A 12,387-nucleotide genomic window follows, 5' to 3' on the forward strand; every position below is an offset into this window, starting at 1 on the left:
CCTCATAGTATCTTTAAATTAAAATAGCATTATGTAGGAAAGAGATTTTTAAAAAATGTATGACAAACAGAGTAAGACCATTTGAATAACAGACCCAAGAATTTGAAAATGATTCAGTAATCTAAGAGAAAAATGTTGCCAAGTTAATAATTATATTAATTTCAGATACTGGTGTTTCAATAACACTACTTGTCAATTCAAAGTAATAATAAGCCATTTACTCTCTCAAGTAAGTATCAATGGTAATCTACCTTTGTCTTGATATTCAGATGGTTCTTGTCTAACTTTTCCATAGATTTCAGGCTGATCCCACTGCTCCATTATAGGTAATTCAGATATGTTTAAATATTCTGACCTTTATAAAGATAAAACAATAAAAATGTTAAAAAATGAAAATCTAAGCCTGAAAACTATTTATTCATATAAATAAAAATAATGATTTATCCATTTAATACTTCTATGATAAACTGGACCCTGCCTGGGTGGCAAATAAATAGGTGTTTAATGGAAGTGACCAATACTTAGTCATCTTTACATGCCCTTAGTTAGATAACAAAAGCCACGATCTCTAGAAGTACTGCTGGCATCTGTTCTGATGAGTCAGTTCCTGTTCTGTACTAGTTGTTAAATATATTGAATGTCATTTCTGCATATAAAATGCCCTTATCTGAAAGGGAAATTACATATATGATTGTCCTGTAGGCATCAGGATACAGGAAAAGAACACTGAGTTACCACCTAAGGCCTTCTGCTTGCTAACTAGGAATATGAACTTCAGTTTTTCCATCTAAACAATGGGGAAAAAAATACCTCATTTTATGGCCATGTTGTTGTTTAAGTCAGAAAATATAATGCACAAATGTGCAATTTTCGTATTATAAATCTGAGATATTATTAGCATGGACTGAGCTTCTAAATGGAAAGGTTAGACTTTGTATGCCAACATGATTTCCATTTTTAAAGTATACTCTTGTCACTTAGTTTATATTCCCTATAAAGAGAGAATCTAAGGGAACGTCATAGGAGAGGTAGTTTCCTAGGGAAGAGATGATTTCATGAGTGTTATTTCATAACTGTAGAGTTCTAAATAAATTTGGGGTATCAAAGATAATGAAACCATTATGATGTTATTGCTTCATTATGGAACTAAACGATAACTGTGACTTGATGGTAGCCAGTGATTATCTTTCCCTGAATAAGTGGTTACCTGCAGGAACAGAGTTTATGATAAATATTTTACCTTAAATACTAACATTATATTTATACCTTGATATACTAGGAAGGGAAGGTTTTGGAGTAAAACCAAACTCTTTAAGGTCCACACTTTGAGATTTATTCATCTGTATCTATTAAAGAAACAAAAATAAGTTCAACTAGCAGTTTCACATCAATAACTTTAACAAATGAGCCAAACAACAAAACTCCTGTTGGTACATAAAGTCCCCAAATCAATGAATTAGGAGAAACTCAGGTTAGTTCTTGACTTGAATATTTCACTCAGGTCCTTCTTAAATGTTGGCTTTTTTTTTTTTTTTTTTTTTTGAGATGGAGTTTTATTCTTTCACCTAGGCCGGACTGCAGTGGTGTAATCTCAGCTCACTGCAAACTCTGCCTCCCGGGTTTAACCAGTTCTCTGCCTCAGCCTCCTGAGTAGCTGGGATTACAGGCGCCTGCCACCACGCCTGGCTAATTTTTGTATTTTTAGTAGAGACGGGGTTTCACTATGTTGGCCAGGCTGGTCTCGAACTTCTGACCTTGTGATCCACCCGCCTCGGCCTCCCAAAGTGCTGGGATAACAGGCGTGAGCCACTACGTCCGGCCTAAATGTTGGCATTCTTCATGGTTCTTCACTAGGTCTCTTCTTACACTACACTTTCTCAGTCAAAGATCTCATTTATTCCTGTGGTTTCAATTGTCATCTACATGTGAATGACTCTCAAGTCTCTACTTCTAGCTCAGCTCTCTCTCCTGATTTTCAAACAGTTGTATCCAACTGTCTGTAGGACATCTTTATCTAGATATCTTGCAGGCCCTCTAAATTCAGTATTTCCCAAGTTGAACTTATCCTGTTCTCTATTCCGGCAAACTTGCTTTTTCTTCAGAACATCTACCCGAACGAGGCCCTACTTTTCTCCCAGTGGCTAATGCCAGAAAGCTGGGCATCATTTTTGACTGCTCCTTCTACTTTGTCTCTTATAACCAATGAAGTAGCAAGGTAGCGATTCTATCTCTGAAAAATAATTTAACCTAGTCACTTCTCTCCATTGCTATTGCCACTACCCTAAACTAGGCCATTATTTTGCTTAGATTATTGTAAAAACCACCTAATGAGTCCCTTTGTTCCTATTCTATCATCCTTTAATCCCTTTTCTACATTGCAGTCAGAGTGACCTTTATAAAATACAATTTTGATCATGTCACTGTTAAAACCTTTCATTGGCTTCTCAGTACTTTCATGATAAAGTCTAATTCCTTAAAATAGCAAAAAGGTCTGCATGATCTAGCTCCTACTTGCCTCTTCAGTGTCATCTCTCTCTATTCCTTTACTTGTAATTGAACTCTAGACATACTGTGTTACTGAGAAAGTTTCTTTAAAGATCTCTCTCTCTCTCTCTTTGCTATCTCTGGACCTTTGTATAATCTTTATTCCTGGAATATTTAGCTATCCCTTCCTACTATAATTCTGGTGCCTGCCCCTCCATCCTTGGCTTATCCTTCAGGTCTCAATCACATCTATTAGGAATCCTTTCTTGGTCCATCAAATGTTGATTGAGTACATTTTCTATCTAAACTTAAGTGTGTTGTACTTCTGTCACAGAATCACTCATCACACTACACTAAAAAAGCATATTGACTTATTTGTATTCCTCACTCAACTACAAATTCTATGATTCAGAATAATACTGTCTTATTCATCACTATATCTTAGCACTTTGGCATATTCTTGGTGCTCAATGAAGATGAAAGGAAAGAAGAAAGATTTAGAAAAAAGGAAGGAAGAAAGAAGAGAAGAAGGACTATGAATAATGGTAATATTCTTAGTCAAGCCCACAAGTAATTCTAAAGTACACTGTGGATACCTACCTAATTGATAGACAGAATAAAGAATATTTATATACATTTAATTACAGAACAAAGAGAAAAATATTATTAAATTTAACCTTCAGACGTTTAACTGGAGGAACAGATGAAACAGCATTCCTGTTTCTTAAATCAGATAAATATGAAGAAATTGTTGAATCTTTAATTTCTGACTTCTGTGCAACTCCAATTTTACCTATGAAAAGAAACTTCAGATTCTTTAGGTTAAACTTCAGATCTTATTCTTATAAAGTCAAATTTCTTTAAAATTTCAAATCTAGTATTTACTTTTTTCATGTTGCCCACAAAAGAGAGAAAATTGAGTTATTACATTGCATACTATAAATATCATACACAGATAATTAGGATATCATTACTATCCACCAAAAACCTTTCAATTTTGAACACTTGAAATAAACTTGTTTTAAGGAACTCACAGCAGTCATGTCCACATGTATGTTTACTTTTACAAGGATGATTGCATTCTCTGTTCCCAAGTTTTTTGCTGGCAGTCATTCCTAAATTAATATAGGAAAAACAAACCTATTTGTCACTGCATTTATTATTGTTAATTTAATATAATTAATTTTTATCCAGTTTCCTTCCTTTCAGACAATACAAAAATATTCATTTGTATATTTCCTTAAGGTTTTTGTAATCCACGTAATTTCTTTTTTAATAAAGAGATGGGGTCTTGCTATGTTGCCTAGGCTGGAGTGCCGTGGCTATTCACAGGCACCATAATTAGTACTACAGCCTCAATCTCCTGGGCTCAAGAGATCTTCCTGTTTCAGCCTTCCAAGTAACTGGGACTACATGCACTTACCACCACGCCTGGTAATTTTTAAAACATATTTTCGATAAGTTAGTCCCTGCCCCACTATTAGTCCCAACAAGAAACATCGAGCCACCTACAAGCTTCTCTCGACCTCCCTGGTGTGTGTGTATGATCTCCCTGGTGTGTGTGTGTGTGTGTCTATATATATATGTGTCTGTGTGTGTGTCTATATATATAGATGTGTGTGTCTATATATATATGTCCATATAATCTATATATATGTCTATATAATCTAATACTATATATATAATTTAATACTCTCAACCTCCATGGTATATATTTTATATGTGTGTGTATATATACAACATATATTATATATATATATAATAGGGCCAAATCTGGCCACATATCAGTAACTTATATACTAAATGAGGTAAGAATGAGGGTGGAGTTTAAAAACACTTCTGCTGCTTTGTACTAACCCTGAATAACCTGGAAAGAAGAAAACGTCATGGCATTTTGATGGTACTGCTCATAGAAGTTAGTGAACAGGATGTAATACATATTTAATAAATATTAGAAAGAAATACTTTAGGGATCTAATAAATTTGCTATATGAATTCACAGAAAAGAGAGATTGTTTCCATCTTGACTCTTCTAAGTTAGAATTAATATATCCAAATATATAATTTATTCTTCATTTATTATATTTTAAATCAGCTTTTTCTTGATCTTAGCTCTCACTAGTAGCACAGGGAAGGAGAGAGATGTTTGAACTGGTCCTTGAAGGACAGACAGAAATATGAACATGAGAATGAGACCAAAGGAAGATATTCCAGATGGAGGGCATAATACCCAAAGGCAGCAAATCACAGATTGTAAGAGGTGAAATCAGTTTATTTTTGCTGGAGCATAGATTTTAAATGACCCAGAAATGTTGGAGATAGTGGAGAGCTTGAAAACCTTTACAACATTTCTTGGTCCTTTACTCTTCATTTTCGGTACCATTGTTCAATCAAGCTTTTCCAAGTCATGGCATATCTAGACAGTGATAATATACATACTGCAGCCTAGGGAAATGGATGAGGCTGCTCAACATAGGAGGCAATGACTGGTCCTTGGGGCTGAACAGATCAATGTATTGGGTACTGATGAAGTAAAAAGAAAACACCTGGCGGCTGGAAGCTGACAGCTAAACCACAGTATTTCCAATTGAGCAAACAATTGTGAGAATATAAATACCCAGATAAGGCCACTCTGTGACCATAGTAGAAGAAGACAGAGATAAGACTACCACGTAAGTATTTCTGAAACTAGAGAAAAGAACCCTCAAGAACCATAAAAAATAATGAAACATCCCCCTCTTCTGGCTATCACAGATGACTACTATTTTTTAAATCCTCTCACTTCCAAAATAAAATGTACCAAAATACCCAATACCTCACTTCCTGAGGGCATCCAATCTAGAACTGACCTCTGCTTTCCCTAAACCTTCCCAAGAGTCACCCAGCACAAGCTGAAATCCTATAATAAGACTCTGAAATCCTATAAGAAAATCCTCCCGGATCCCTGAGATGACCCACAGTTCTGTTGCTATGGATCTCTCCTTTGCTGCAGTACATTAAATAGACCTAACGTTCCTCAAACACAAGTGTGTTCCTCTTAGGCACTGACTGAAAGGCTTTGACATTAAACTTTGTAAGGTGTGTCATGACTTACTGCTTCAGGTGTTTTGTCCCAAGTCATGATCCCATTACCTCTCACTTAGATCAAAACTGGTTTCTTTGAATCCAATCCTCCATGCTACAATTTATTCTACACATTGTTGCTTATTTAATGCTTAAAGTTCAATGCTGATCAGATCAATTTGCCCACTTACAAACGTAAGTTACTTCCTACTGCAAACAAAATCAATTCCATCTTCAAGGCCCTGCACGATCCAACTCCAGCTTCCCTTCCTGGGACCCTACATCCATCAAAACACATTCAACTGCCATTCTTCAAATAGTCCCATGCCTTTCTATAACTGTAGCTTTGATATTATCTCTTGTCTTAGAAGACCCTCACTTCCTTGCCCAACAGATGCCTACCAACTTCAAGTCTGACTCAAATGGGACCTCTGTGTTGGAGGTCTATGGTGATCACCTGATCTGATTTCCCTCTCCTTTGGGCCCCTGTGGCATTTTCTCTGTGCCTCTTGCTTACTGTATGCTGCATTATATTTAATGTATTTACAGAAAAAACATAGTGGTGAAGTACAGGGAACACTAAAATAGAATTTAAAATGAGCTCTAATATAGGCTCTTATTTAGGAAAAAAGATTTAAAATAATATCTGTTCTGTTTATCTCACAGAGATGTAAAAATAAAATGTAATTATGTAAAAACATTTGACAATTAAGCGATAAATATATTAATGTATGTATTATCCCCACTATCTCTACTATTACATCAATTCAAGATTATACAAATAAATTTAAAACTAAAATTGTTCTGAATGCTGTGAAGGAGAGGTACATCATGCTATGCGATAAGAGGTGGAGCTGTTCTGGTCAGGAACGTTGGGCTGAGTACCAAAGAAAGAAGGGAAGTTATGAAGGCAAAGAAGGAGGAGAAAGTGGGGTTCAGGCAGAGGGCACAGCATATGCTAAAGCTCTATGACAAGGAAAAGCATGGCACATTGGAGAAACTGAAAGGTCAGTATGACTGATGCTAGCAAATATGAGAAAGTACGTAAGATGAGACTATAGTGGTAGTAAAGGCAGCCTATGTTAGCAGGGGAACAGTTCCGCCATGGCACCATGGCAATTGCATGTCTCCATATAGGCCATGTAGGTAAGACTCAACTGTTGGCAGAATGCCCTGGGATCACCCTTAAAAATGGCAAGATAGGCAGTCTTGTGAGGAGCTATCAAAGGCCATTTCACATTTGCTCCATACCTTGCAGAAAACCCCCGATCTTGCAGAAGACTTGCCATGAGGCAGTTTCTCATCTGCCTCCCTGATTCCACTAAGGCATGGAACTTTCCACTTTGTCCGTTTCGGATAAAACTGCTTAGCTGCAGCCTACAGTTCACTTCTCAAAAACAAAGCAACTCACCACGTATGTTGTCTGTCATCTGACCCCTCTAGTTTGGTATCATCCTGTGGAATTGGGGATATAAGCAGCTAATACCATGCTGATCTTGCTTTGCCATCTGTGTAAGTAATAAAACTGTTTCAATCCATCAGGGTGTCCTTACCAGCCAAATCTACAAAAGTGAGGCAAGACTACATAGCAGCTACCACTGCATTGCTGCTTAGGGACTGGCTGACCATGTAACCATATAGAACCTTCTAGGGGATGCTAATGATTTAGATTCGAAGAGCTATGGGAAGCCACTGAAGTGTTTTAGTCAAAGAGGGGGCATAATCAGATTTGCATTTTGAAAAACATCACTGTATAGAATGTAATATGGAGAACAGATTTGAGATAAGACAGAAAGGATGCAAAAAAACCAGTAGAAGTCTAAGCAGAAATGATGGTAACTCCAGAGTGGTGGTGGAGGTAGAGTTACAGAGAATAGACTGATTTGAGAGATATACAGAAGGTAAAAATATTTTTAATGCAGAGTCAAGTGGAGTGGTTTTCTTTCTTGAGCAGCATATTGCTTCCCCTGAAGTTTTGCAGCCTTCCTTTTATTCTAGCAATATCCACCTTGTTTCTTTAAGTTCACGCAATAGTTCAAGGGTAAAAACAAATACATGGAAATACCTCACCCACTTATTTTTCCCTCATAGATGCCTCCTTCCTTGAACCCTCTATCTGCCTCCTAATGCAACCTAGCCCTGTCCTATAACTGTTACCTTTGAACTTTCTTTCATTAATTTCCTGGGCTGAATCTACTACAAATGGATTCTTGGGCTTCTTCTTTCTTGTTTTACTGGTGCTCAATTTCAAGCAACTGCCTAAGAAAGGATGTATGAGAATAAAATTGTCTGAATCTTTGAATGTATTAAGGTATCTTTATATTACTTTCATACTTAGTAGTTTAGCTGGGCATATAACACAAGGTTGAAAATCATTTTTCCCTTGGAATTTTATTTTTTATTACTAGTTTTGGGGACAGGGTCTCACTCTGTCACCCAGGCTGGAGTGCAGGTGTGAGATCACAGCTCACCGCAGCCTTGAACTCTTGGGCTCAAGCGATCCTGCCTTCTCATCCTTTCAAGTAGCTGGGATTACAGGCACAAACCACTGCACCTGGCTTACAAGTGGAATTTTAAATCAATTGATTTTTAGCATCCAACTTTGCTCACAAAAAGACTATTGCAATTTTTTATTTTTGTTCCTTGTAAGCATTTACAATTTTATCTTTATCCACAATGTTCTGAAATATTGCAATTATGCTTTATATATAGACCTTTCATTCAGCCTAACTAGCATTAAGTAAGCCTTTTTAATGTGAAGATTTCTGTCGCACTTCAGTTCTAAAAAGTTTTCTCAAATTATTTCTTCTGATGTATTTGTTCTTTCTTGAACACTTATAAGTTAGATTCTGGGCTCTTAAATTGCCTCCTTTTTCTCTTATATTTTCTGTCTCCTTGACTTTCTGCTCTCAGTGAGAAGGCATTGACTTTATCTTCAAGCCCTCCAGTTTTCTTTCCAAACATAATTTTTGCTTCTCTGTGCTTGCTGTGGTTCTTTTTATTTTAAAATGGCATCCTATTCAGTTTTGTGGTTGCAATTTAATCTTTAATTTCTCTGAGGTTACTAAAGTTTTATATTAGGTTTTATTACATTCCTGAATTATCCTGTTGCTCTTTCATCCATTTTCTATTTACTTATTTTGGACTTTCACACATTCTACATTTTCCTCAAATGTCTAGTCACCCTTGGTTGTCTGCCTGTAAGGTTCCTACCATATCTCCATTTCGCATATGAGAAAATTAATTCTTACAGAAGTTAAGTAAGATGCTCAAGACTATGCTGTTAGTAAGTAGCAAATGTGAGATTCTAATTCAAGGTAGTTTAATTCCAGAGCCTGATCTATCAACAACTCTCTCTAGTTGTACCAGTTGCTTCAGCTCTCCCAAATGATTCATTTAAGTTATTTAGAGAAGGAACCTATTGTTTTGAGGTGGGAAGACTAGGAAGAAAAGCTTTGCAAGTTCCTGTTTTAAATTGAGCAATAAAGAGTTGCCTTTGTCTCTTACATACTAAAGAACTTCTGAAAAAGAAGGATGTTTCAACGCTGCCACAAGGTGGTGCACAATAACTACGCACATTTGCTCCCAGTGGCAACAACTAGGATCTGGGAATCTAATGGAGAGATTCTGACGGCTCCCAAAAATTTCAAGGCAAAGTTGGCAAGTCTTTTCAGGAATGAGGACTGTATGCAAGTTTTGTTTGTTTGTTTATATAATACTAGCAAATGGATACTACCTGATGAAATCTTTTTGCTGTATTTTTGTTACACATGGTACTTTGAAAATAAAAGTGCTCCCCTCTACTCTGCCGCTCTCCCTACCTCCTGAGAAATGTCTGAATTTGTCTTATTAGCAAATATAAGCTTACAGATATTGGTAATTAGAAAGATAAGGTTCTCAGAAAAAATTAATCTAAGCTGTACTCTTCTCTTTTGAGAAAAAGTCTGGCTGTATCACCCAGGCAGGAGTGCAGTAGCACCATCTCAGCTCACTGAAACTTCAGCCTCCCAGGCTCAAGCGATTCTCCCATCTCAGCCCCCTCAGTAGCTGGAACTACAGGCGTGCACCACCACACCCAGCTAATTTTTGTAGTTTTTGTAGAGACAGGGTTTGTGGAGACCAACCATGTTGCCCAGGCTGGTCTTGAACCTGTAAGCTCAAGCAGTACAACCACCTTGGCCTCCCAAAGTGTTGAGACTACAGGTGTGAGTCACTGCACCCAGCCTAAGCTCTACTCTTAAGTATACTCTAAAGATAGCAGATTTCATATTCCATCACTGTCATAATCTGAGATGCAAATATTTCATAGTTTTATGTATTGAAAGAAAATACTTAAAATTACTTTAACAGGGTCATTAACAGGTGGTGGGGCAAGGGTCACTTCTTTAAAAAAAAAAGTCGAGACAATAAATAGAAAATAGCAAGAATCTCTGACACACTTAGTGTAACTTTCTAATTATAAATTCAAATAATCTGGTCTGTGCAGAAGCTACTGGAGTATTTTTTAAATATTACTTAGACTTTTGCAGTTCTCCATTTATGCTAATCATAGATTTATGCATTCATGGTTTTATTTTTAATGATGAGTCTCCTTTTCATTTTTCTGTCAAATATTTGACTATCATTTTGTTATTTATTTATGAAGAAAAGAAATACACTGAACTGGAGTCCTTGATTTTGCAACTTAATGCACATACACACCAAAGAATATAAAGAAAAGCAGACTGCCTTTTGACTAGTATTTAAATGTACACACAATGTGCCTGAGGATTGGTTTTATCCTTGTATTCATTCAACTACATTATTATTATTATTATTATTATTATTTTGAGATAGAGTTTTGAACTGGTTGCCCAGGCTGGAGTGCAGTGGCGCAGTCTCGGCTCACTGCAACCTCCACCTCCCAGGCTCAAGCAATTCTCCTGCCTCAGCCTCCCGAATAGCTGGTATTACAGGTGTCTGCCACCATGCCCAGCTAATTTGTGTATTTTTAGTAGAGATGGGGTTTCATCACATTGGCCAGGCTAGTCTCGAACTCCTGACCTCAGGTGATCTGCCTGCCTCGGCCTCCCAAAGTGTTGGGATTACAGGTGTGAGCCACTGCGCCCAGTCCCAAGACATTAAATTTTCATATTCTGAGTAACACTGCAAATGAAGATAAATTTATTAATGTCAAATAGATTTTCTTTAAATTAAGCAAAGCCTATAGCTCTTATTTAGAATGCATTTAAAAGATAAGAAGTTTGAATGTCTAATTTTCATATACTAAGAGCAGGCCTGAACAATTTTTAATTTTTGTTTTTACAACTTAAAAACATATTTCACATTGCCATATACTAAAAATAACAAAAATGTTCTTCCTCAAATTGTACAAGAATTTTACCTCGTGAAACTATAACCACATGTGAGAAATTGCAGCTAAAAGAATGTTTTCGAAAAGCTTGATATGGTTTGGCTGTGTCCCCACCCTAATCTCATCTTGATTTGCAGCTTCCATAATTCCCACATGTTGTGGGAGGGAACTGGGGGAGATAACTGAATCATGGGGGCAGTTTCCCCCATACTGTTCTTGTGGTAGCGAATAAGTCTCACAAGATCTGATGATTTCATAAGGGGTTTCCCCTTTCGCCTGGTTCTCATTCTCTCGTCTGCCACCATGTAAGACGTGCCTTTCACCTTCTGCCATGATTGTGAGGCCTCCCCAGTTACGTGGAACTGTGAGCCCAACAAACCTCATTTTCTTTATAAATTACCCAGTCTCAGTTATGTCTTTATCAGCAGCATGGAAACGGACTAATATAAGTTGTAGAAAGCATGAAAAGAATTTTCCATTACTTTACATTCCCTAAGGTGCATGTTTTTGTTTTTATACATAGTCCTATAATTTGATGATAAACAAAATAGAAACATTTGTTCAACTTGCAAGCACATTTGAAAATAGCCATTTAGCAATTATATTCTTTGAACTAAATATCAGTTTGTATCATTTAATAACACCATCTGACAAGGGATTAGAACAAGTGAAATTTGGATTGTTTTGAAAAGGCCCAAATTTGGTGTCACAACCTTAGTAGCGTAATCTATTGACCCGTCATTGTGTCAGTTACTGAGAAATAGTGTATGTATGTTATGTTTAAAGGTATAATTGTGTATCTTTATGCAGGGATATATACATTTACATATAAAAATTGAATTGTACAATAGGGATGTGCATAAGTTCCTAAGATTTGGATGACTACATACAGTAGCCCCCTTCATCCATGATTTTACTTTCCACAGTTTCAGTTATACAAGGTCAACTCTGGTCTGAAAATATTACATGAAAATTTTCAGAATTAAATATTTCGTAAGTTTTAAACTGCACACCATTCTGAGTAGCGTGATAGAATCTCATGCTGTCCCACTTCATTCTGCCCTGGATGTGAATCATCCCTTTGTCCAGCATATCCAGGTTGTATATGCTAACCACCCCTTAGTCCCTTGGTAGCTGTCTCAATAATCAAATCGACAGTCACGGTATCACAGTACTTGTGTTCAAGTAATCCTTACTTTACTTAATAATGGCTCCAAAGCACAAGAGTAGTGATGCTGGCAATTTGGATGTGCCAAAGAGAAGCTGTAAAGTGTTTCCTTTAAGTGAAAAGGTGAAAGTTCTTGACTTAATAAGGAAATAATATATATAGGGTTCAGTACTACCCACAACAGAGAAATATCAGCACCCCTAGAAACTATCTTTCTGTCCTATTCTAGTCAACTCTGTCAAGAGTAACCTTTATCTTGACTTTTAACAGCACAGATTAGTATATTAGTTTTCTAGGGCTGCTATAACAAAATACCACA

At 36.7% G+C, this 12,387-nt stretch overlaps 1 protein-coding gene across 1 annotated transcript in view; it reads right to left on the bottom strand.

The window, feature by feature from the left end:
* LOC112633712 (probable ATP-dependent DNA helicase HFM1) overlaps window positions 1–12,387 on the bottom strand; it is a 130,305-nt gene that overhangs the window by 12,481 nt on the left and 105,437 nt on the right. Inside the window, exons 32-35 of the mRNA XM_025400580.1 lie at window positions 3,519–3,599; window positions 3,162–3,277; window positions 1,267–1,346; window positions 252–355 (exon numbers count right to left, since the gene is read on the bottom strand). Of these exons, the coding sequence (XP_025256365.1) occupies window positions 252–355; window positions 1,267–1,346; window positions 3,162–3,277; window positions 3,519–3,599 (381 nt within the window). The remainder of the gene's footprint in view (window positions 1–251; window positions 356–1,266; window positions 1,347–3,161; window positions 3,278–3,518; window positions 3,600–12,387) is intronic.

The sequence above is a fragment of the Theropithecus gelada genome, chromosome 1 (genome assembly GCF_003255815.1).
Source record: "Theropithecus gelada isolate Dixy chromosome 1, Tgel_1.0, whole genome shotgun sequence".
NCBI lineage: Eukaryota > Metazoa > Chordata > Mammalia > Primates > Cercopithecidae > Theropithecus > Theropithecus gelada.